The 26,862-nt window shown below is 38.4% G+C and overlaps 1 protein-coding gene and 1 long non-coding RNA gene across 2 annotated transcripts in view; one reads left to right on the top strand and one right to left on the bottom strand.

Moving 5' to 3' along the window:
• The window catches only part of LOC307184306, a 373,803-nt gene that overhangs the window by 340,979 nt on the left and 5,962 nt on the right, over positions 1 to 26,862 (bottom strand). The window lies entirely within an intron of this gene.
• PYGO2 (pygopus family PHD finger 2) lies at positions 10,168 to 11,879 on the top strand. Its single transcript, XM_079918216.1, is given in 7 exon segments — positions 10,168 to 10,997; positions 11,000 to 11,116; positions 11,119 to 11,215; positions 11,217 to 11,247; positions 11,251 to 11,310; positions 11,312 to 11,374; positions 11,376 to 11,879. Coding segments are annotated over 7 exon segments (1,329 nt in total). The 5' UTR covers positions 10,168 to 10,483; the 3' UTR covers positions 11,823 to 11,879.

Genomic DNA, 26,862 nt, shown 5'->3' with positions numbered 1-26,862 from the left:
CCGAGAGGCTTGTCTGCTCTCCCGCCGGACGGGTGGGGGCTGGGAGCTGAGGCTGGGGCTTCGGTAGGATCGCAGGGAGAGGACTGGGGTTGGCGGCGTGAACACAGCCTGAAGGGGCTAGTGCACCACAGCTAGCCGGGAGGGAGTCCGGGAAAAAGTCTGGACCTGCCGAAGAGGCAAGACTCTTTTTCTTCCCTCTTTGTTTCCTGGTGCGCGATGAGAGGGGTTTAAGAGCGCTGCTTAAGAAGCTGCAGAGACGGGCGTGAGCCGCGGCTAAAAGCACTGACCCCAGAGACCGGCATGAGACGCTAAGGCTGCTGCTGCCGCCACAAAGAAGCCTGTGTGCGAGCACAGGTCACTCTCCACACCTCCCCGCCCGGGAGCCTGCGCAGCCCGCCACTGCCAGGGTCCCGTGATCCAGGGACAACTTCCCCGGGAGAACACACGGCACACCTCAGGCTGGTGCAACGACACAGTGGCCTCTGCCGCCGCAGGCTCGCCCCGCATCCGTACCCCTCCTTCCCCCCCCCCCCCCGCGATGGCCTGAGTGAGCCAGAGCCCCCGAATCAGCAACCCTTTAACCCCGTCCTGTCTGAGCGAAGAACAGACGCCCTCCGGCGACCTACACACAGAGGCGGGGCCAAATCCAAAGCTGAACCCCGGGAGCTGTGCGAACAAAGAAGAGAAAGGGAAATTTCTCCCAGCAGCCTCAGGAGCAGCGGATTAAATCTCCACAATCAACTTAACGTACCCTGCATCAGTGGAATACCGAAATAAACAACGAATCATCTCAAATTGAGGAGGTGGACTTTGAGAGCAAGATATATTCTTTTTTTCCCCTTTTCCTCTTCTTGTGAGTGTGTATGTGTATGCTTCTGTGTGAGATTTTCTCTATATAGCTTTGCTTTCACCATTTGCCCTAAGGTCTGCCCTTCCGTTTTTTGTTTCTTTTTTTTTTTTTTTTACTTTAAAAAAATTTTTTTTCTTAATAATTATTTTTTATTTAACTAATTTTATTTTATCTTACTTTATTTTATCCTCTTTCTTTCTTTCTACTTTTTCTCCCTTTTATTCTGAGCCATGTGCATAAAAGGCTCTTGGTGCTGCAGCCAGGCATCAGGGCTGTGCCTCTGAGGTGGGAGAGCCAACTTCAGAACACTGGTCCACAAGAGCCCTCCCAGCTCCACGTAATATCAAACAGCGAAAATCTCCCAGAGATCTCCATCTCAACACATACACCCAGCTTCACTCAACGACAAGCAAAAGCTACAGTGCTGAACACCCTATGCCAAACAACTAGCAAGACAGGAACACAAACCCACGATTAGCAGAGAGGCTGCCTAACATCATAATAAGTCCACAGACACCCCAAAACACACCACCAGACGTGGACCTGCCCACCAGAAAGACAAGATCCAGCCTCATCCACCAGAACACAGGCACTAGTCCCCTCCACCAGGAATCCTACACAACCAACTGAACCAACCTTAGCCACTGGGGACAGACACCAAAAACAACAGGAACTACGAACCTGCAGCCTGCAAAAAGGAGACCCCAAACACAGTAAGATAAGCAAAATGAGAAGACAGAAGAACACACAGCAGATGAAGGAGCAAGATAAAAACCCACCAGACCTAACAAATGAAGAGGAAAGAGGCAGTCAACCTGAAAAAGAATACAGAATAATGACAGTAAAGATGATCCAAAATCTTGGAAATAGAATAGAGAAAATGCAAGAAATATCTAACAAGGACCTAGAAGAACTAAAGAGGAAACAAGCAACGATGAACAACACAATAAATGAAATTAAAAATACTCTAGAAGGGATCAATAGCAGAATAACTGAGGCAGAAGAATGGATAAGTGACCTGGAAGATAAAATAGTGGAAATAACTACTGCAGAGCAGAATAAAGAAAAAAGAATGAAAAGAACTTAGGACAGTCTCAGAGAACTCTGGAACAACATTAAACGCACCAGCATTTGAATAATAGGGGTCCTAGGAGAAGAAGAGAAAAAGAAAGGGACTAAGAAAATATTTGAAGAGATTATAGTTGAAAACTTCCCTAATATGGGAAAGGAAATAGTTAATCAAGTCCAGGAAGCACAGAGAGTCCAATACAGGATAAATCCAAGGAGAAACCCAAAACCTATGGGATGCAGCAAAAACAGTTTAAGAGGGAAGTTTATAGCAATACAATCCTACCTTAAGAAACAGGAAACATCTCGAATCAGCAACCTAACCTCCTTGCACCTAAAGCAATTAGAGAAAGAAGAACAAAAAAAACCCAAGGGGAGAAGAAGGAAAGAAATCATAAAAATCAGATAAGAAAAAAATGAAAAAGAAATGAAGGAAACAATAGCAAAGATCAATAAAACTAAAAGCTGGTTCTTTGAGAAGATAAACAAAATTGATAAACCATTAGCCAGACTCATCAAGAAAAAAAGGGAGAAGACTCAAATCAATAGAATTAGAAATGAAAAAGGAGAAGTAACAACTGACACTGCAGAAATACAAAAGATCATGAGAGATTACTACAAGCAACTCTATGCCAATAAAATGGACAACCTGGAAGAAATGGACACATTCTTAGATATGCACAACCTGCCAAGACTGAATCAGGAAGAAATAGAAAATATGAACAGACCAATCAGAAGCACTGAAATTGAAACTGTGATTAAAAATCTTCCAACAAACAAAAGCCCAGGACCAGATGGCTTCACAGGCGAATTCTATCAAACATTTAGAGAAGAGCTAACACCTATCCTTCTCAAACTCTTCCAAAATATAGCAGAGGGAGGAACACTCCCAAACTCATTCTATGAGGCCACCATCACCCTGACACCAAAATCAGACAAAGATGTCACAAAAAGAAAACTACAGGCCAATATCACTGATGAATATAGATGCAAATATCCTCAACAAAATACTAGCAAACAGAATCCAACAGCACATTAAAAGGATCATACACCATGATCAAGTGGGGTTTATTCCAGGAATGCAAGAATTCTTCAATATATGCAAATCAATCAACGTGATACACCATATTAACAAATTAAAGGAGAAAAACCATATGACCAACTCAATAGATGAAGAGAAAGCTTTCAACACCCATTTATGATAAAAACCCTGCAGAAAGTAGGCATAGCGGGAACTTTCCTCAACATAATAAAGGCCATATATGACAAACCCACAGCCAACATCGTCCTTAATGGTGAAAACTGAAAGCATTTCCACTAAGATCAGGAACAAGACAAGGTTGCCCACTCTCACCACTCTTATTCAACTAGTTTTGGAAGTTTTAGCCATAGCAATCAGAGAAGAAAAGGAAATAAAAGGAATCCAAATCGGAAAAGAAGAAGTAAAACTGTCACTGTTTGCAGATAACATGATACTATACATAGAGTATCCTAAAGATGCTACCAGAAAACTACTAGAGCTAATCAATGAATGTGGTAAAGTAGCAGGATACAAAATTAATGCACAGAAATCTCTGGCATTCCTATACACTAATGATGAAAAATCTAAAAGTGAAATCAAGAAAACACTCCCATTTACCATTGCAACAAAAAGAATAAAATATCTAGGAATAAACTTACCTAAGGAGACAAAAGACCTGTAGCAGAAAATTATAAGCCACTGATGAAAGAAATTAAAGATGACACAAATAGATGGAGAGATATACCATGTTCTTAGATTGGAAGAATCAACATTATGAAAATGACTCTACTACCCAAAGCAATCTACAGATTCAATGCAATCCCTATCAAACTACCACTGGCATTTTTCACAGAATTAGAACAAAAAATTTCACAATTTGTATGGAAACACAAAAGACCCTGAATAGCCAAAGCAATCTTGAGAACGAAAAACGGAGCTGGAGGAATCAGGCTCCCTGACTTCAGGCTATACTACAAAGCTACAGTAATCAAGACAGTATGGTGCTGGCACAAAAACAGAAATATAGATCAATGGAACAGGATAGAAAGCCCAGAGATAAACCCACGCACATATGGTCACCTTATCTTTGATAAAGGAGGCAGGAATGTACAGTGGAGAAAGGACAGCCTCTTCAATAAGTGGTGCTGGGAAAACTGGACAGCTACATGTAAAAGTATGAGATTAGAACACTCCCTAACACCATACACAAAAATAAGCTCAAAATGGATTAAAGACCTAAATGTAAGGCCAGAAACTATCAAACTCTTAGAGGAAAACATAGGCAAAACACTCTATGACATAAATCACAGCAAGATCCTTTTTGACCCACCTCCTAGAGAAAGGGAAATAAAAACAAAAATAAACAAATGGGACCTAATGAAACTTCAAAGCTTTTGCACAGCAAAGGAAACCATAAAGAAGACCAAAAGACAACCCTCAGAATGGGAGAAAATATTTGCAAATGAAGCAACTGACAAAGGATTAATCTCCAAAATATACAAGCAGCTCATGCAGCTCAATAACAAAAAAACAAACAACCCAATCCAAAAATGGGCAGAAGACCTAAATAGACATTTCTCCAAAGAAGATATACAGATTGCCAACAAACACATGAAAGAATGCTCAACATCATTAATCATTAGAGAAATGCAAATCAAAACTACAATGAGATATCATCTCACACTGGTCCGAACTGCCATCATCAGAAAATCTAGAAACAATAAATGCTGGAGAGGGTGTGGAGAAAAGGGAACACTCTTGCACTGCTGGTGGGAATGTGAATTGGTACAGCCACTATGGAGAACAGTACGGAGGTTCCTTAAAAAACTACAAATAGAACTACCATATGACCCAGCAATCCCACTACTGAGCATATACCCTGAGAAAACCATAATTCAAAAAGAGTCATGTACCAAAATGTTCATTGCAGCTCTATTTACAATAGCCAGGACATGGAAGCAACCTAAGTGTCTATCATCGGATGAATGGATAAAGAAGGTGTGGCACATATATACAATGGAATATTACTCAGCCATAAAAAGAAACGAAATTGAGTTTTTTGTAGTGAGGTGGATGGACTTAGAGTCTGTCATACAGAGTGAAGTAACTCAGAGAAAGACAAATACCGTACACTAACACATATATATAGAATCTAAGAAAAAAAAATGTCATGAAGAACCTAGGGGTAAGATGGGAATAAAGACACAGACCTACTAGAGAATGAACTTGAGGATATCGGGAGGGGCAAGGGTAAGCTGTGACAAAATGAGAGAGTGGCATGGACATATATACACTACCAAACGTAAAATAGATAGCTCATGGGAAGTAGCCGCATAGCACAGGGAGATCAGCTTGGTGGTTTGTGACCACCTAGAGGGGTGGGATAGGGAGGGAGGGAGGGAGCGAGACGCAAGAGGGAGAGATATGGGAACATATGTATATGTATAACTGATTCACTTTGTTATAAAGCAGAAACTAACACACCATTGTAAAGCAATTATACTCCAATAAAGATGTTAAAAAAAAGTTGATTTTATTTTGAAAAGCTAACATGAAATCACCAAAGAGATTACTTCTAAATCAGTTCTTTCAGATAGAGCCTTAAAACTAAATGTCCAAATCATTTATTTTTATTTCCTCTCACTTACAACTAATAGGGAATACAGTTCTCAATTTCTTCTAAGGCTGTCACAAAATAAAAGATTATTTTGAAAAAATTTTGATCTCATCTAAATGTCCAACTAAGACCATGCAAGGAAACTTTATGAAAACAACTCTCTCTAAGAAGCACCCTCCTTGTTCCTGTCTCAATTAATCTATTAATATTTAAAGTTACTTTTAGGTAAGTTGTTTTGTTTCGTTGAGTTTATTTCTTAAAATGTGCAAAGGACCAGGGACTTCCCTGGTGGTCCAGTGGTAAAGAATCCACCTTTGAATGCAGGGGATGCAGGTTTGATCCCTGGTCGGGCAACTAAGATCCCACATGCTGCAGGGCAACTAAACCCAGGCGCCACAACTACTGAGCTCACGTGCCTCAACTAGAGGGCCCACGTGCTCTGGGGCCTGCGTACCACAACCAGAGAAGAGAAAACTCACATACCACAACTAGAGAGAAGCCCCAATGCCACAACAAAAAGATCCCGCATGGCTAAACAAAGATCCCGCATGCCACAACTAAAACCCGACGCAAACATAAAAATAAATAAGTAAATAAATAAATACATAATATTAAAAGAAAAAAGTGTGCAAAAGACCAAATGATTCATTAGAGTCTGCCTACAGATGTTTCATGAAATTACATCATCTAAAACAAAATAATTCTAAGACCCAAATTAACAAACAAACTTTGTGTTTTGTATTTAGAAGACATTTAATGGCATTTTTGTCTTTCTTTCTCAAATTTTTCCAAAGCCTCTTATTCTACGAATTAATTTCCTCTCTCCAATCAGAAATCCATCTTTACAGATACCTCTCTCCAATCAGAAGTCCATCTTTACAGATAAGTATAAAACTTAGGATCTAGATTTGTCTAAAATGGTAATTTATGATTTAAAAAACCCTAGATTCAGTTTAAACAGCAGCAACTGTAATTACATCCCACTTTTAACACTGCTTTACTGATTTGATCCTATTTAAGCTTTTCAAGAACCAACATAGTGACAACTTGTTCATTCAGAGGAAATCAAGAAAAGATTATATTCAAATGAATATAAACTCATGTCATGTTCATTGAAATGCTCTCGAAGCTTTGGATGTCTTCTGAAACGTAACATATTTTGTGGTCACAAAGATACACTTCTCTCAGTGGCTTCTCATTTTAGGAACTGGGTTTGTTCATTTCTACAATACCTTTGCACCCTCTTATGGTCATTTTAGGATTTGCTTTATTGGGAGCAATTTATTCAAGGCTATTCAATGGTTTCTTTATCTTGTAAATTTGAATTTTTATTAGAATAATGACATTTACACACTTTCCACCTTTAAATCTGTAATTTCGTAATCCCAAATATTAATTGAAGCTCACACTTCCTCACACTGTTGAGAAAACAGAAGTATACAGAGTTGAGGTTACTAGGATAATAATTAGAAACACTCCATACTTTCCAATTATGTCTGACATATTAACAAGCTAATAAGAATTTAAGATTCTGCCTCCTAGGCACAAAGCAATTCAATAGTAATGCCATCATTAGGTATCACAGTTCTTATTTTCTGATACTGACATGATGAAATCAACTTAGAATCTGTTTGGGCCTGTTTATATAAAGCATGGATATGACTTCTAACTTAGTACAATGTCCTAAAAATAACAGCATAAATGTGGCTGTCCTTCATTAAGAAGTTGCAATAGCAAGATAAACACACATAACACACACAACACACACACACACGCACGCACATACACTTTACACTTTATAACTCATTTGGCTCGTGTTGTCTTGGAAACATTAAATTCCTTTAACCTAGAGATCTTTAAAAAAAAAACCTAAGGATCAAATGTTACCATTCTATTTAATTTGATAACCATAATAAAAACAAAGACCGCTTGTCCCTTTCCTGACTTAAAATCTCCTTCTTTCTGTTATAGTTTCATGTGTAGAAAACATTTAGGAAAAATGTGTAAAGCTTTAATGGCAAGTTTTATTTCTGAATTCATGCTGCTGCCAATGATAAGGATACCTGCTTTGTGATTAAAAAAAAAAGAAACAACTGTTCAAACTGTACATATGGCAGAGGAACTACTCTTTAAAGTGTTTATGAGAAGAACTGTTGCAGTACCATATTTTTTTTTTCTTTCCAGGGCAACAGCTACACATTTTAAGATACTTTCAACTTGAAGTATAACTTGAGTACTATAGGCTTTAAATTCCTAACTTATAATACCTTCATATTTTTGTCAGAAAAATACATCAGAACCTATACATGTATCTATAAATCAATAATTTTGGTTTCAAAATACAACTACTGTTATTAAGGGCACAGACGAGTACTAACCCAAAGTGCAAGAAATCCCATAACTGAATAACAGTTGAGGGGACAGAAAATACAATTTCACCAAGCTAAAGTCAGATATCATATAGGATGATGCTCCAAATATTTAAAGCTTCTATCAATTCCCAAATTACAAATAAAGTTTAAAAATAAAATTTTGGGTGGTCCATCTGAAAAATGCACTTATCTCTCACAGTAAATAATAGCACTTACAAAGATCACCAATGCCTGCAAGATATCAATCTGTAGGTTTCCTATGTAATTCAATCACTGTATCAGATGTGCTGACAGCAAATATATAGTTCAGAACATTAAAGTTATTGCCAGTTGTAAAAATATCCTTTATCTACAAATATACTTTCAAAGAATCTAAAAACCCACATCATCTCTCTGACAAAGAAACCATGTATGTTGTCTAAAATACACTGTCCATATTTCATAAATACTACAAAATATGAAATTGCCAAGTGAACACTACCAATACCTCCTCTTGTATGCACTCTTTCACAATGACAGTCATTGACAACTGGAATCTACTTTACAGGTATGTCTATCTTTTTTAAAACACAATATGCTTTGTTGGACTTCCCTGGTGGTGCAGTGGTTAAGAATCCGCCTGCCAGTGCAGGGGACAGGGATTCGAGCCCTGCTCCGGGAAGATCCCACATGCCGCGGAGCAACTAAGCCCGTGTGCCACAACTACTGAGCCTGAGTGCCACAACTACTGAAGCCCGCACACCTAGAGCCCGTGCTCCGCAACAAGAAGCCACTGCAACGAGAAGCCCGCACACTGCAATGAAGAGTAGCCCCCGCTCGCCACAACAAGAGAAAGCCCGTACACAGCAATGAAGACCTAACGCAGCCAAAAATAAATAAATATATTTATTATTTAAAAATTTTTTTTAAATTAAAAATTAAAAAACAATATACTTTGTTAATGGGTATTGCAAATACTTGTGTTCAAATGTATCCTGTCCTACAAAAGTCTGATAATTTAATTGTATATTCAAAGATATAAAACAATTAAGTCCACTAGCATCAACAACCATTTAGGAAACCAATAATAAGTGTTGTTTGAAAGCAGAGTAACCCAGATGTCCTAAACTACTTAACATAAAATTTCAGGCCCTTCAAAATCAGCCACAGAACACTACTCTTCTTCAGCCTTATACCTTTTCACATTTCAGTGATTACACATTTAGCTCCCTTTATCAGAAATAATTCCCTCTCTTAAAATTCTAATTCGAAAAGATACACACACCCTAATGTTCATAGCAGCAATATTTACAACAGCCAAGACATGAAAGCAACCTAAATGTGCATCAACAGATGAATGAATAAAGAAGATGTGGTACATATATACAATGGAATATATCAGCCACAAAAAAAGAATGAAACAATGCCACTTACAGCAACATGGATGGACCTAGAGATTAGCACACCAAGTGAAGTTAAGTCAGAGAGAGAATGACAAATATCATACGGTATCGCTTATATGTGGAATCTAAAATATGATACTAATGAACTTATTTACAAAACAGAAATAGATGCACAGACAAAGAAAACAAACTTATGGTTACCAAAGGGGAAAAGGAGGGGAGGGATAAATTAGGAGTTTGGAATTCACAGATAAAAACTATATACAAAATAGATAAACAACAAGGTCCTACTGTATAGCACAGGGAACTATATTCAATATCTTATAATAACCTATAATAGAAAAGAATATGAAAAAGAATATACATATGTAACTGAATCACTTTGCTGTACTATACTTCAATAAAATAAATAAATAAGAAATAATTCCCTCTCTTACTGTAGAACATCATTATACACTGGGATTTATCATATGGTAGTATAAAATATTTGTTTGAATGGCTCTCTCTCCCAACTGACCACCATATGAATTCCTTGAAGGCAGGAACTGACTTGATTCATTTTTTTTCTTTTTTTTTTGGCCACACCTTGCAGCCTGTGGGATCCTAGTTCCCCAACCAGGAACTGAACCCAGGCCCTCGGCAGGGAAAGCACGGAGTGCCAACCGCTGGACCACCAGGGAATTCCCTTGATTCATTTTTACATGCCCAGTACCTGAAAAATAGTAGGCGCTGAAGCAACATGATGCTTTTGGAGTCCAAAACATCATTATGGAAAACTGTGTTTTAATGCTAGGCTCAATCACTTAATTTTGCAGTTTCCTTATATGTAAATGAGGGATAAACACCTTGCAGGATTGTTGAGAAACTAAAAGATACCCATAAAGTGACTAACCCAGTGCCTGGCACATAGAAGGCATTGTAATATGTGTTCAGTAAATGTTAGCTGAATTGATCTTTCTCTACAGCTCTTTCCACTTACATATTTACTCAAAATATTTCCAGACTTCTCAAAATTTAAACCACTACCTTGTTCCTTTTTACTCTTTCCTATATACCAGAATTTAAATATAACCACAGCTATAAAAATAAAGGATTTTACAGTGTATTCAGGCAATTAATGCATTTGAGGGCAGTAAGTTCAATTTTTTTTCCAGAAATAAAATATCCTAAGGAATGGGAACTAAAGTACAGGGCATTCAGCTTTATTGCCTCTTCTATTTCTCACCAAAAGAGAAAAACAAAAAAGTTTCAATATTTATAAGTCTAAGAAGGGATGAGCATAATTCTGCCTTAACATACATTTCTGTGGGCCGCGAGGTTGGTCGGGCGGCGTGCAACCCCAGGGCGCGTCCGTCCCCGCCGCCGCTGGCTCCGGTCCCCCACTCCATGGCCGCCTCGGCGCCGCCCCCACCGGACAAGCTGGAGGGAGGTGGCGGCCCCGCACCGGCCCCTGCACCACCCAGCATGACGGAGTTTGCGTCACCCCCGACTCCCATGGTGGATCACCTGGTTGCATCCGACCCTTCTGAGGATGACTTCGGAGCCCCTAAGGTGGGGGGCGCAGCCCCTCCATTCCTGGGCAGTCCTGTCCCCTTTGGGGGCTTCCGTGTACAGGGGTGCATGGCAGGCCAGGTACCCCCAGGCTGTGACACTGGGGGTAGAGGAGGCCCCCAGCTTCTTCCTCAGCAGCGCCTCCTTTCCCTCCCAACCCCATGGGCCCTGATTTCAACATGCCCCCCCAGGGCCCCGGCTACCCTCCCCCAGGCAACATGAACTTTCCCAGCCAGCCCTTCAACCGGCCTCTGGGTCAAACTTCAGCCCGCCTGGTGGGCAGATGATGCCAGGCCCCGTGGGGGGATGTGGCTGCACAATCTCACCCACCATGGGACAGCCTCCAGAGGGGAGCTGGGCCCCCCTTCTCCCCCCAACGCTTTGCCTAGCTAGGGGCACCTTTTGGCCCTTCTCCTCTCCAGAGACCTGGTCAGGTACTCCCCAGCTTGCGCCCCCAACACAGGTCCCTTCCCTGGTCCTGGCCCTGGCTTTCCTGGCCCTGGTGGTGAGGATGGGGGGGAAGCCCTTAAATGCACCTGCTCCCACTGCTTTTCGCCAGGAGCCCCACTCAGGCTCCCCAGCTGCCGCCGTTAATGGAAATCAGCCCAGTTTTCCCCCAAACAGCAGTGGGCGGGGTTGGGGCACCCCGGATGCCAATAGCCTGCCACCCCCTGGCAAGACAAGTGCGAGCTCAGGGCCCCAGCCTCCCCCAGGCCTGGTGTATCCATGTGGTGCCTGTCGGAGTGAGGTGAACGACGACCAAGATGCCATTCTGTGTGAGGCTTCCTGCCAGAAGTGGTTCCACCGCGAGTGCACGGGCATGACTGAGAGCGCCTATGGGTTGCTGACCACTGAGGCCTCTGCTGTCTGGGCCTGCGATCTCTGCCTCAAGACCAAGGAGATCCAGTCTGTCTACATCCGCAAATGCATGGGGCAGCTGGTGGCTGCTAACGATGGGTGATGCTGCCGAGGTACCCAGGAAGTGCATACGTTCCTCCCTGCTCTTCCAGAGTGGTTGTTTTCTGTCTGGCTCTTGGTCCTTGTTTCCACTGGCTTCCCATCCCCATGGGGCAGAAACACAATGGCTCCTGGGGGCAGAAAAGGAACTGAGACGGGCAGGCAGAAGAGCCTGGATTGCTCACTTTTCTGGAAACTTCCGTGTTGAGATCTACAGAGGTCCAGGAAACCAAAGCCCTGCCAAGCAGAGCCATTTTTGGTGGCTGTCTCTGGAGGCCTAGGGGTATGGCTGCAACAGAAAAGAGGCTGGAGGAAGACCTGAAGGGCAGGGGTGCCCCTCTACAGATGATGGATGCCCCCAACACCTGTGCCTAACACTCCTATCTAGCCCCCCAGCCCCAGCCTTAGTTTTTGGAGTCCAGTATTAAAGGTTTCTGGCCAGAGGAGTTGGGGGTCTCTTCCCATCTCTGCAGTAGCCCTTTCATGGGTGCTGGGAAACAGCTTTAGGGAATAAATGGAGATTTTCCCCTTTTCTTACCTTCCCCTTGCCTCCTCCAAGACCTACCCAACTCCTCCCCCCTCAGAGAACCAAATAGCTTGAAGAAGCAGGAGAGTATGTGGCTATGGCCACGTGGCTTGGTGATTTGGGGCTTCAAGACAGTAGGTAAGAGATGCTGTCAGGACATATCTCTCTCATACCAAAGTCACTGGTCCTTTCTCAGACTCTCTTGTGCTTTTTCCCTAATGACAATATTTTTGCTGAAAATTGGGATATGTGGTCTGACAGAGCAGAATATTTGATGTCTGGACTGTCCTGGAAGCCTGGACTCTGGCTGTACACCCCCCCCCATCTGTTGCACATTAGTCGCAGCGCTGGTCTTCAACTTTTGGCGCCCTTACTTCCCTGCTTCCCTGGCTTGATTGAAGGAAAGCTTGAAAAGGCGCAGAGCCCTTACACCTCATTTTTTCTCCTGATGAAAGGATCCCTGTCACAGCCTGTGGGTGGGGAGGCGGCAGGACCTTCATTGCCATGGTACTAAAATGCAATCCAGAACCTGGATGTTTTTTGTTTCTCTCTTTCCCTGCTATGCTTTGTATCTTCTCCGGCCTGGTGATCTAGCTGTTCTCATTCCTCTCAGCCAGGGTCCTGCACTGGGCTTTGTTTCTATTTTATTTTTTAAGCACTGCCTGCCAGAGATGGGCCAGGGGCTTGATCGGAGCCCCTCACAGCTGCTGTCTCTTCCTTACAGCTCGTGCACACATTCCTCAGTGGGGTGGGGAAGGCAGGCTTGGGGTGTGGCCCTGAGAGGAGCTGGTGGTCCCCTGCCCCCCGCTTCTCCCGGGACCCTAGCGTGTGAAGAGAAGACAAAGGTATACTGCAGAACTCTTTCGCCTGCCCAGGTGTAGCATGCAGCCTTTGAGGCTGTGAGAAAGAAGGGAGTGGCCTCTGGGCCTCTCTCCTCCAGTGTTGCCTGCTGCAGAACAGCAGAGATGGCAGCCCCCCCACTGCTGAGCTTTGTGTTGTCTTTGTGGTTCTGTGTGCCCCTCTCATCTGTTGCTATTTTTGTGGTCTCCCCCATCTCTGCATTTGGTAAGATGGCTCTTGCAGGGGGGCGTGTCTGTTCAGTCCCTCTCTCCCTCCCGCTCCACTGCTTTTTGGAAGGAAGTGGGGGTGGCAGAGATGTGGTGCGGAAATTTTTGTACGGTTGGATTAATAAAATGACTTGGAAAATCAAAAAAAAAACATACATTTCTTCCTTTTAAGCCCAGTTTAAACTCGATGAAAGGCCTAGAACACAGACTATTCACTGAAAAAAAAAAAAGATGCTTTAACTGCAGTGCACATTCAGTAGATAAAATCCAAAGAAAGCAGTCCTGCCTGAAACATTTACAAATCAATTCATTATACTGATTTGGAATGAGATGTGCTGTAATTTAAAACATAGATTACCACAGGCCAAACTTAAGTTCCATTTTTAAGGCACTTTCCCTTGGCTATGCACTTGACCGCAGAATTTACAAGAAACAACAATTTGCCTAACCTTAAAAAAAAGCCATTGCACTATTTACAATAGCCAGGACATGGAAGCAACCTAAGTGTCCATCAAAAGATGAATGGATAAAGAAGATGTGGCACATATATACAATGGAATATTACTCAGCCATAAAAAGAAACAAAATCGAGTTATTTGTAGTGAGGTGGATGGACCTAGAGTCTGTCATACAGAGTGAAGTAAGTCAGAAAGAAAAAAACAAATACTGTATACTAACACATATATATGGAATCTAAAAAAAAAAAAAAGGGTTCTGATGAACCTAGGGGCAAGACAGGAATAAAACAGCACACATAGAGAATGGACTTGAGGACACGGGGAGGGAGAAACGTAAGCTGGGACGAAGTGAGAGAGTAGCATTGACATACATACACTACCAAACGTAAAATAGATAGCAAGTGGGAAGCAGCCGCACAGCACAGGGAGATCAGCTCGGTGCTTTGTGACCACCTAGAGGGGTGGGATAGGGAGGGTGGGAGGGAGACGCAAGAGGGAAGGGGATATGGGGATATATGTATACATATAGATGATTCACTTTGTTATACAGCAGGAACTAACACAACATTGTAAAGCAATTATACTCCAATAAAGATGTTAAAAAAAAAAGCTACTGTATGTAAATACTAGTTTTTAAAGGGGTAATGCTTAAGAATTTAATCATAACGAAATTTCAAAAGTACAAAACATTATGTCTGAATTAACTAATAACTTCAATAAATCATTAATATTTTATTGAGAACAGGCAATGTGTTTCCATTTCAAAATGATTTATCCCACATATAATGTCTAGAATGTTTCCATCTCATCTCCTAGTTCTAATGTAATGCTAGAAGAAAAATTTTAAGTTTGGTTCTTTTTTTTTTTTCATAGAAAAAGCTGCTCCTTGGGAAACCAGTGATTATGCTTAAGAGTCTTTTTGTCCTACTCAAATCTCCTGAAGACTTACTCTTTATCTATGCAACTTAAATATTTTGGGTTTTTTTTCTCCTTATCTGTCTTAAAATACAGTGATAATAATAGCTGTCACTATACAAGGTATAGCTCAAAAAGCACTGCAACTACATTTCAGAAAGACTCATCCAATTACAGTCGTCTAATTACACATTACACTCATCTAATTACACATCAAGCAAATGGGGGCATGAAGTCGACTATTCAGTTAATTAAGTGGCTAAAATAAGTGCTTCTTGGAGGGGATAGAATATTTGTTAAAATCATTTTCTTCACAATATAGAACCTAGTAAATCTCTCTGTCATACACACACACACACACACACACACACACACACACGCCCCTGCCAAAAAATAAAAAATAAAAACTACAGGAATCTGGAGGGCATAAGTAAATAAAATAATAAGATGCAACTGAATCATTCTGGAGTCTGCCTAAGGAGCAAGAATCAATGTAAAAAAGTCTTTGCATACCCTTAAGTCTCCTTCAATGAAATCTCTCTAGGGCCTCAGTTTCTTCATCTGAGCAATGATCCCATCAACTACATGATTTCTCAATTCTATTCTAATTTTAAGTGTTTTAAGTTCTTATTAAGTTAAATTAGATTAACAGAAATCAACGAAATTGCTGTTAGCTAATGTCTAGATGACACACGTACATATAAAGACATGAATGTTTAAATGAGCAATATGTAAGTTATTCAAACACATGTTACAGATCTTTTAAAATCCAAGAAACAGTAAACAGTTTTTGATATATCATCCTCAAAAGTCTTCTTTGTTTCTATTATAACACAAAAACTGTGAAAAACCAAACAGGTTTTTTTTGGTATTATAACCAAAACCTCAGGGAAAACAAATTATTTTCTTTTCCAGGTTCCTTTTCTTTAAAATGAAAGAGAAATGAAACAAAATTATGGTCTATGAAAAACACCACAACCAAAGAGGGTATTTTAAAGTATTTCCACAGGACTTCCCTGGTGGTGCAGTGGTTAAGAATCCGCCTGCCAGGGCTTCCCTGGCGGCGCAGTGGTTGAGAGTCCACCTGCTGATTCAGGGGACACGGGTTCGTGCCCCGGTCCGGGAAGATCCCACATGCCACAGAGCAACTAAGCCCGTGAGCCATGGCCGCTGAGCCTGTGCGTCCGGAGCCTGTGCTCCACAACGGGACTGGGTTCGAGCCCTGGTCCGGGAAGATCTCACATTCTGCGGAGCAACTAAGCCTGTGCACCACAACTACTGAGCCTGCGCTCTAGAACGTACAAGCCACAACTACTGAGCCCGCATGCCACAAATACTGAAGCCCAGGCGCCTAGAGCCCATGCTCTGCACCAAGAGAAGCCACTGCAATGAGAAGCCCACACACCACAATGAAGAGTAGCCCCTGCTCACTGCAACCAGAGAAAGCCTGAGCACAGCAAAGAAGACCCAATGCAGCCAAAAATTAATTAATTAATTAAAAAAAAAATAAATAATAAAAAATAAATTATTTCCACAAATGCCCAAAGCAAATTGGGCCTTCTTAAATTTGTTACCCTGTTGAAAAAGAGTACTTTAGCTTTATAAAAAGCTTTCTTGAAGTCTGCCACAAAATTTCAAAATAACTACCTTTTCTTCAACAGAAATAAGTGATGTTGCTGTGACATTTTTCCTGAAAACTTTAACAGGATTCAGACTACCTAATCTTTCTATTGTAAGTATTTTGGGTTTTTTTTGTTTGTTTCTATAAGTAAAAAATCAAGGAAAAATAAGCTGGATTTTCTGACTTATGTGGTCCCAAAATTAAAACAAAATTTAGTTTCTAAACAATTATTTTTAAACATATTCATCTTACAATTTTTAACCGATGCCTAAAATAATTCTTGAAATAAAATTAATTGGCAATAAATTTAAGTCTGTATTTAAAGTTTCCTTACTAATTGTATTACTCATGTAGATTTGAAAGATACATTCCTTTCCAAGCTGATCATATACCAAAAAGTCACAACCTTTGCTAGTACTGCCACCTGCTGTTGACTCTAAATCATTTTTCAACATATATAAATTGAAATAAAAATAAATGGAATAGCATGGATAAGTTGGTCTGGAAAACAAGCATCGAAACAGATTTTAAAGACAATTTGTGTACAATCCACCGATAAAGTTTTTTCTGACAATAAAGTTATATCTACACAGTAATAAGCCTCTTACTATGAAAGAGGAACATAGTATATGACTGAAAAGACCCTTGAGCCTTTTTAGTCACATTTGATTGAGATACATTTTTAATTCTTTTTATTGAAGTATACTTGTCATACAATATAATGTTAGTTTCAGGTGTACAACATAGTGATTTGACATTTATATACACTATATATACTATATATATATACTATATACACTATATATACATTTATATACACTACAAACTGATCACCATGATAAGTCTAGTAATCATCTGTCAGATGGAAGTATATTTTTTACAAGACCATTAATTATGTGACAAAAAAGAGGGGATGCAGTACCAAAAAAAGTGAAAGTAAGTTTTTCCAGGAAGAATTAAGTGATTTTTTAATTGAGTAGATATGTCTAATAAATGAAGAAATAAGCATATATGTACAAAGATATAAGCAAAAATTGGTGAATCCAGTTGAAGGATATACAGGATATCATTTTTCTATCCTTTCTACCTTTCTTAGGTTTACAAACTTTCTAAATAAAAAGTTGGAGAAAAAAATATAATGCGTTGATATTCTTAATCTGCCTTACCAGTGCAGCTAAATTTCATGGAATTTAAGAGGACACTGAACTTATATTAGACAAATTTAATACATATTTTAAAGTCTGAGAAAGGCTGATACTTTTTGTTAAAGAATATTGAGGCTTTCTTTTTTTTTTCTCATTCTAGAGAAACATGATTTAGAGCAACCTTGGGCTTGTGGGAGGTGGCTAGTCATACAACTGGAGCAGTGACCTAACAGTGCCTCTTGGGTAAAACAGGAACAAAGTGTATAAAACATAAGTATACCCAATACTTTTTTCTTTTACAATTTAACAGCTTCAAAACTGTTACTTTAAAGCTTTATCAGTGTGCTTCCATTTTCCCTATCTATCAAACATTAAAAAAAACAAAACTGAGAACTTCTTTAAAACATATGCATGAGGATTTTATTATTAAAACTAAAGAAAATTCATTTTAAAGCTGCTTATTTTTTACCAAGAAATCTAACATTTGCATAATAGACAGCTTTTGGGTTGTCTGTTGAACTCTCTTTCTCTGAATTTCCCCACTTAATTCCCTCATCCACAGAATTTTTAAATCCATGATCCTAGATGGTCATAGCTTATAGGAGAGTGCTTCTCTCTTCTTGAAGTTCAGAAGTGGGATTCAGAAAGGATAGTTCAGTCTCTGACGGTTTTTTTTTGGTTGTTTTTTTTTTTGATTTTTTTTTTTTTATATACAGCAGGTTCTTATTAGTCATCAATTTTATACACATCAGTGTATACATGTCAATCCCAATCACCCAATTCATCACACCACAACCCCCAACGCCCCACAGCTTTCCCCCCTTGGTGTCCATACGTTTGTTCTCTACATCTGTGACTCAATTTCTGCCTTGCAAACCAGTTCATCTGCAACATTTTTCTAGGTTCCACATATACGCGTTAATATACGATATTTGTTTTTCTCTTTCTGACTTACTTCACTCTGTATGACAGTCTCTAGATCCATCCACGTCTCAACAAATGACCCCAATTTCGTTCCTTTTTATGGCTGAGTAATATTCCATTGTGTATATGTACCACATCTTCTTTATCCATTCATCTGTTGATGGGCATTTAGGTTGCTTCCATGGCCTGGCTATTGTAAATAGTGCTGCAATGAATATTGGAGTGCATGTGTCTTCCCTCTCTCTCTCTCTCTCTCTCTCTCTCTCTCTCTCTCCCTCTCTCTCTCCCTCTCTCTCTCCATACATCCATCTATCTATGTCTATCATTTCTGCTTATTTATTACCCCCACTGGAGTGTAAGCTCTGTGAGTCCATGGTTGTTGTCTGTCTTATTCACAGTGGTAGCTTCAGCATCTAGAACTGAACCCGGTGAGTGATATTTTTGATGAAATAAATGGATGAATTAATCTATGCCATTCATAAAAATACTAAATATATGATTTGAAGGGAAAAATTATTCATAATTTCTCTCCAATAATTGAATTTCTCCTTTGGAATGTTTTATAAAAGTAAATCTTTTAAGTGCCACTCACAATTATGAAATATATTCCCGGGACCTTATACTTTTATAAAACCGTAACTGAATGTGTAGTTTTGATGACATTTGACTGGGAAAGCACAATATTTTTATGTGAGTTGACATTATCACTTTCTTTTTTTTTTTTTAATGTCTGTATTGGATAACTTTATTATTTTTTTTAACATCTTCATTGGAATATAATTGCTTTACAATGGTGTGTTAGTTCCTGCTTCACAACAAAATGAATCCGTTATATATATACATATGTTCCCATATCTCTTCCCGCTTGCATCTCCCTCCCTCCCACCCTCCCTATTCCACCCCTCCAGGCGGTCACAAAGCACCGAGCTGATCTCCCTGTGCTATGCGGCTGCTTCCCACTAGCTATCTACCTTACGTTTGGTAGTGTATATATGTCCATGCCTCTCTCTCGCTTTGCAGTCTCTGACGTTTTGTAACATGGCAACATGAAAATTTAACGGCTATGGGGCTGCCATTGAGTACAAAATGCATGGAAAAGCAGAGAAAAATGCCCATGTGCAAAGAGAAGATAAGAAAAGGCAAGTACAGATTTTAAAAAGGGTGGTGGGGAGAAGAAAACACAGAGAGAAAGGGAGTAATGCCTGACAGCTTTCTAGTCCCACATAAGCCCAGGAGTACTTCCTACCTATAGGTTCCGTGACCTCTCCTGTACCCATATAACCCCCTTCCCCCACTGAACTCACACTAGTTTGCTATGGGATTCTGTTTCTTGAAGCCAAAAGCCTTGACTCCAACAAGTCATTAATACAGAAGATTCTTGGATATTTTTGATACAACAACAAAAATTAGACCCCAGCCAAAAATTTTAAAAACTGAAAGATGTAGATGCTGCCCATGAAGTACAACTGTAGAGATAAGCACTCTCCATAGCAAACTGTAATATTGATATTTACCTTGAGCAGAGTCCACACATAGGAATTACAATGGTTCCTGTGGTCGACTGTATTATTTATTCAAAATATTCACTCCTCCTTATAAGTTCCCTCTCTTATGACTCTACTTATGTAAGAAATATCATTCCTGCCACCACAATCTCAGGCTTGGCCATGGAACTTGCTTTGGCCAATCCAAAGCAAGCCTAAGGAACTTGTGCCTTTGCCAAGCAGAAACCTGAATGCCATCTTGCAGTTTCAAGCTTTCCTTTCTCTCTGACCAAACAGGAAAAAACAACAATGTGAGGCTGTATTACAATAATGTGAGGATGTGGTACATGTCAACCTGCAATAGACATGTAACACAAACAAGAAATAAACCTATACTGTTGCTAGTCACTGAAATTTAGGAATTGATTGGTACCACAGTATAACCTGGAAAAAGCTGCTGGTGCACGTCTCAAACAGATTCTCATTATAAATAAAGCCAATGGGTAAGAAGGTAAATATTTAATTCTGAAGTTCATTTAAATATTGCTAAAAGCTCGTATTTAAAATAAGTCCTTTTAGTTTTCAAGCTACCAAAGTGTTGATGATTTTAAGGCTCTTTATACATAATACTTACCAAAGAATAGATTTATCACTTTATCCATGTTTCTAAGAATCGCCAACAGATTTATCAAAAAGATATATTTCTTATTAAAATATATTTCAGAGATATTCTAATTTTAGCATATATACTTTACTAAAAACTGTGAATATCCTAAGACTTTTCAAAACAATGTATCATTTGAGAAAAAGTTTTAACAAAATTTTATATTCTCCTTCTATAATTATGAAACCTTGATTCCAAGGATTCTGATTCTTCCAAATAGTACAGACCAAAAGCATTGTTAACACCACTCTTATTTTATTGGTAATTTTATAATACCTTAGGTCTTATATGATCCAGGAATTAATTCTGCTTTAAGTATCTTTTTCTGAAAAAAATATACCTTATTCAATATAGTTTTGATAACTGGAAATAGTTATCAAATAAATATAAAATTAAATATGAAGCTAATTCTATACATTCTGCCACTAAGATTAGCTGTGTGACCTTAGGGAAGTCATTCAACCCCTCTAAGCCAGTAGAAAGGCTTAGAAAAACAAGGAGAATAATCTACGCAAACTGCATAGAGTAGGAACCAAATGATGCTGTAACTCTTTGCTTAAACTAAAAGAAAGGCCACATGGTCACAATAAAAGAAGCAGAATAGTTACATATAGTTTTCATAAACCTTAATATGAAGATTAAATTGTTGAAGAATCAAGTAGTGTTGGAGACTCCTTCTACTTCTCCACTAACCCCACCATTTAACCACAATAAGCTGTATTAATGAGAGAGCTTTCTCATACAACTCACTTTTTTATTCTAGGTGATCATTTGATAAACACTCTCCATTCCAAGTACAAAAATACTGTAATATCTTAACAAAAAAGAGACTAAGGAATAACCCCAATGTGTTTTAAGTTACACACGCCCATATTTCTTAAGCTTTTTCACATTTACTCATTTAATCCTTATAACAATTTTATGAGGAAGTTACTACTAATCAATCCATTATTCAGATAAGGTAACTGAGGCACAGATTAAGCAACTGGCCCAAAGTCACAGCTCAAAGTAACAGAGTCAGGTTTTGAACCTAGGCAGGTAGTATTAAATTAACCTCCACTTCAACCAAGTATTATCATACTTATACAAGTGAAGTAAAAAGAATTGGGGAAAGAAATGAAATGTAGTAGTGCCAAGAAAATAATAAACTATTATTTCATTAGTACACATTAGGAATGTCTTTTAAATAATCCCATTCACTTGAATTACTGAAGTTTCATATTGGCAGAAATCATGTGATTCATCAACTAATATAAATGTGTTCATCTAAATCCATTACTTCCATTGCTACAATTTATTTCTTCCATCGTTACTGATGAATCAACTTGGAAAAATCCACTTTTGTTTCATTAATGGGGCTGAGAAATTTTAACCTGTGAATTAGATTGTGTCCTTGGTAATGGAAAGGTAAACTGGAAAAGTTAAGATCATGAACAAATGTATAGTATCTGTAACTCTAAAAATAACAGCTATTGCATCTAAAACAGATCTTTGATACAGCACAGTAGTCCACAGGAAAACACCCCAGATTGTATATATAGCATACGTTTAATTTATCTTTTTGAGAATGAATCTGTAAAGATGACAATGTAAAAGAAAAAGTCCCATGGAATGACCTGTATAAATGTATAACAACTCTGCAAATACCAGTGAAAGAAACACATCTTAGACTGAGATTCGAATGCTAATGACAATTTCTTGCAAGCTATTACTTGTATAAAGGAGATATGCCATTTAAACAGAGAAATTTGAATTCATGATTTGAGAAATCATTCACTAGTTACAAGAAACTGTTTTTCCAAATTTTAAATTATATTAGAAACCTTCAAGTAAGAATCATAAGATTCAGTTAAATTTAAATAACTCAGATTTGACATATTCAAATAACTCAGAGCCTTTAAATTTAAAGAATTTAAAAACATAACCCTGTCCCCAATATCAGAGAAAGGTGACAAAAATCCATTACTTTCAGGAGAAAAGAGTCAACCATTTCCAAGGAGACTATTTGACTCTTTAGAAGAACTAATTTGCCTAAAATGAGACAGAATTTTTATGATTGGTCCATTATGAAAAAGATCTTATGTATTTTATTCCAATTTTTCAAATGAGAAAATTCAGACAGATTAAATATAAAAGAAGAACCCCTATATTTTTACATCTAAATTTGCTCAAAGACAAGTTATCAACAGAACAGAAATTTGGTTTTATCAATGTGTCACAGAAAAATGATTACTCAAAACAACTTTCCTTGGTACTGTAAACTTCATAAAACATACATCAACTGGGAAATTACTACATTTTAGCTTTCAGGAAGGCTGCTCAGGATCATATACCTTCTTTTTCCAGAATATATCTGTTGCTTTTCTAACAATATCAATAAGCCCAAGAGGGCATCTACACACATTTCCAAGTTTCAATAATAGTCAAAGTATTAAATAATCCACTATAATGCACTATCCCAAATAGTCTTTGGCCAATATACCTCTTCAAAGAGATACTGTAATTGCTTCACTCTGCTTTCAATGAACGATCAATAATGAAAGTTGCTTTTTAGGCTTAACCTAGAGCTGTGCCCTGTAGGAAATGATGGGTCTTTGTAAAATGTGTTACAGTTTACTAATAAGGATGCAGAAGAAGCACAACTGATGAACCAGCAAATCTGCTCTGACTTATTTGGTCTTTGCTGAATGAATTTGAATATCATCAAAATACATTATCCTTATCCATAACCTGTTTCCTATGATCTGCTCTATCCCCACACTCATTTCAAAAGGAACTTTAAGCACTTCAGTATTTTACATACCTGTGCTAGTCCTATAGCATTATATAAAACAGGACATTTTTCTAAAGGATAAAAACGAAGCTTTCAGTAGAAAAAAGTTACGTGACTATTTCGGACCTAGAGAAAAGCGAGAGCATTTACATAGCAATATTTAAATATAATAAACAGAATTTCTCACCTTAAATAATGCAAAATTACCTTCCCTAAATATTTACCAATGACCATCAGGAAACAATGAAGAAATCGGTTAAAATTCTCCTTTTACCAGTAACAGATTGCTTTATCTCGAACACACCTGTTAATTCTTCCCTCCCTCCCTCCTGCCCTGTCTGTCTCTTCGTTCCTTTCTTCTTTCCTTCCTTCCTGGTTCATTCATGAATTCATTTGACTTCGTGCCAGGCATTATGGGTATAACACGTGTCAGGCATTATGGTTGCCTCTAAGGATGAAAAGATGGACAAGACAGTTGTTCCCCAAAGGAGCCCCTAGTCTTTTGAACGTTAGAAAAAAAGAAATACCTATACTATAAAATATTATGAAAAAGGTTTATTCAGAGTGCTCTGGAACCAGACAAGGCGATATAATTTGGTTGCCATGAGATAGTGACACATGAACTTAGTTCTGAAAATCAAGTAGTCACTACTCAAGAACAGGCTGTATGAGGGAGGAGGTAGAGTGAGGCAGGTGTTTCTAACAGAAGAAATAGAGGAGGTGACATGCCACAGCTCCTGTAATTATTTACTTATGGATCTAGGGTAGGTAGAAAGTAAGGGAGTAGTGGAGTTCTCCAAAGTTGGGTACACAAGACAAATACAAGAGTACTAGAAGAAAAAATGAGAACTTCTTTTACAATTATTCTTACCACTTCCTTTTTCCAAAATTCTGTTTTTCTACATATTATATACTGTATACAATATTTTAGAATGTTAAACCTTGTACAGGTGTATAATTTATAAATAAACATATTCTAGATGTCTCCCCAAAAATGTAATTGATGGTATTGCAATTAAATAAAAAGAAAGAACCTCATAATCTATATTGTCCTGAAGGTGATGCTTAGTAATAAAGTACTTTACGCAAATGAACAACTGCATTTAAAAGATCACTCTTTTCGTTGTATTCTAGGAGATAAATTAGAAGAGATATGAGACAAGAAAAGCAGTTGTGAAGCCTCTGCAGTAATCCCAGTGAGAAGATCTTAAACAATGATGGTGGCACAGTGGGAATGCCAAGGAGGCAGAGGCTGCTTATAAGAAAAAAGATTGTAAAGTATAAATCAGATTGACTTACATCATTCATTACATTTTGGTGCTACACAATTCCATAAAGACAATTTATACATTCTTCCAAAAGTAGGCTTACAAATCAAGGTATAATGTACTATTATCCTATTTGAGGTCATTAAAACTCAAAGATGAAATTATATTCTGATTTCAGGACTAGGACCAATATTTGAAAAGCAATATAATCACTGTCCTAGTTATTTCACTACAGTTTTTTCTCATGGATGCTAAATTAAAATCTTGATCACAGAAGATGCGAGAGAGGGGAGGAAGGAGGGGGTGGCAAAGGTGAGGGTGAAAGATACTGTCCGATATTAAACTAAGATGTTAAGATCAGTATCCGATTATCTCATGCCATCCCATAGTGATGGAACAAAGATAGTATTGTGTTTCTGTTTTCCCTTTCAGCTTTACCAGATTCCATAGGCCAGGGACTTTTAAATAAATCTGCATCCAAATATATCACAGATTTAGTTTGCTAAGAAAACCAGAAACCATGCAAAAGAGAATGAATGATGAGATATAACTTAAGTAAGTTAAGGTTTATCCATTGGGGGTTTAAAGTTGGATTTAACAAAATTAGCTACATTTTCCATAAGTGATCTTCATTAAGTACTATTCTCCATCAACATTTTAAGAACTCCTTACTTTTGAACGAATGAATTAATGTTCAAATTTTATTTCAGATCAAAGTGCCTGGTCTTACCTAAGATGTATCACATTGATGGTCCTATCACCAGTCAAGTTCCCTGTGATTTAAACTGGAGATATTTTCACCCATAGCAGATAACTTTTTAACTAGGACAAAATGGGATATTATAAGAGCTATCCCTAGTGGCATTTCGTAATAGTTTCTTATCCTGCTTTCTAAGTATTTCACGTGGCCTTCAGTGGCATAGCTTCTCTCTTAAATTACTGTAGCTTTCCCACAATTCTGTTGGTCATATTTATATTGGAACTGGCCAGACTGTATAGTGGCAATAAGTGGGTCCTCAAGGATTTTTCACAAGAACTTAAAATACAGAATGTATTTTTAACATTAATGTGTTAAGCATTAATGTTAAAATTACCAATATTGAAAATCAGTTTTCTATCCTAAAAATGTATAAACTCTGGAAATTTACTGTATTAAGACTGACAATTCAGAGAATAAAAACAAAATGCCATCCCACAGATTCAAAAAGTATTTATTAATCATTTTAAATTTCATTCCTCTTTTTAACGTATTCTGAGAATATTGAAGCAATCAGCATTATATTATTGTTGTAATGACAGCTTAGGAGGCAACAGAAATCCTCTTTGAGAGATTGAAATCAGACATGTTGGAGACAGCAGACAGCACTGCTGGGGCACTTTGTTTAGAAATAACGGGATAGGTGCCCTCTAATCATAGTAAAATTATCCCAGTTTTTCATTCCAAAACTCCAGATTTACTTCTGAACTAACCCTATATGGGCTCAAAAAAAAGAATATATCCACCTTCAGCAATAAATTAACTGACATGTGAGCACATAACATGAGGCTTTAAATATAGCACTAAATTACCCATCTTCCATAAAGATAGAATGGACTCTGATTCATAGAGCAGGTAACAAGCCTAAAGCTCTCAATCATGGCTGAAGGAATTTACGTGCCCTGCAGACATTCACTCTTCCCCTAGAAGGTCATCCTTTCACAACCTGGGAAATAATCCCTGCCAGCCGATTTGCAAAGTGCCTGAGGCATCGCTCCTGAGAGGCATAACTCCTCTTCTTTGGAGGCTAGAGGTCAGAGCCATGATCACAGCTCAGTCAAATTTAAAGGAAAAAATATCTGGGGTCAAAAATATCCTAAGGAAAAATAGAAGACTAAAACGAAAAAAATACATTGTGCTCCTCTGGGTTTTAGTATGATGATGGAAAAAATCTGTTGCAGAATATTAAACTTAGATTTTTTTTTCATCTGATAGCTTCAAAATAGCTAAACTAAAACTGAATACAGAATCTGATGAATGTCATGTTGCAATCAGTTTTGAGGACATTTTTAAATGCTACAAATCCATTTAAATCCTCATCAGCCTAGACATTCTAAAAAAATAAAATAAAATCAAGTGTAAGTAACTTAAACATGAAATGTGAGCAGCGGCTCAATGATTAAATTACTGTATCAATTAACTTGAGTACACAGAAAGAAGGC

Source organism: Stenella coeruleoalba, assembly GCF_951394435.1.
Source record: "Stenella coeruleoalba genome assembly, chromosome: 3".
Lineage (NCBI taxonomy): Eukaryota > Metazoa > Chordata > Mammalia > Artiodactyla > Delphinidae > Stenella > Stenella coeruleoalba.
The sequence above is the reverse complement of the archived record's forward strand: the minus strand, read 5'-3'. Positions and strand labels throughout refer to the sequence as shown.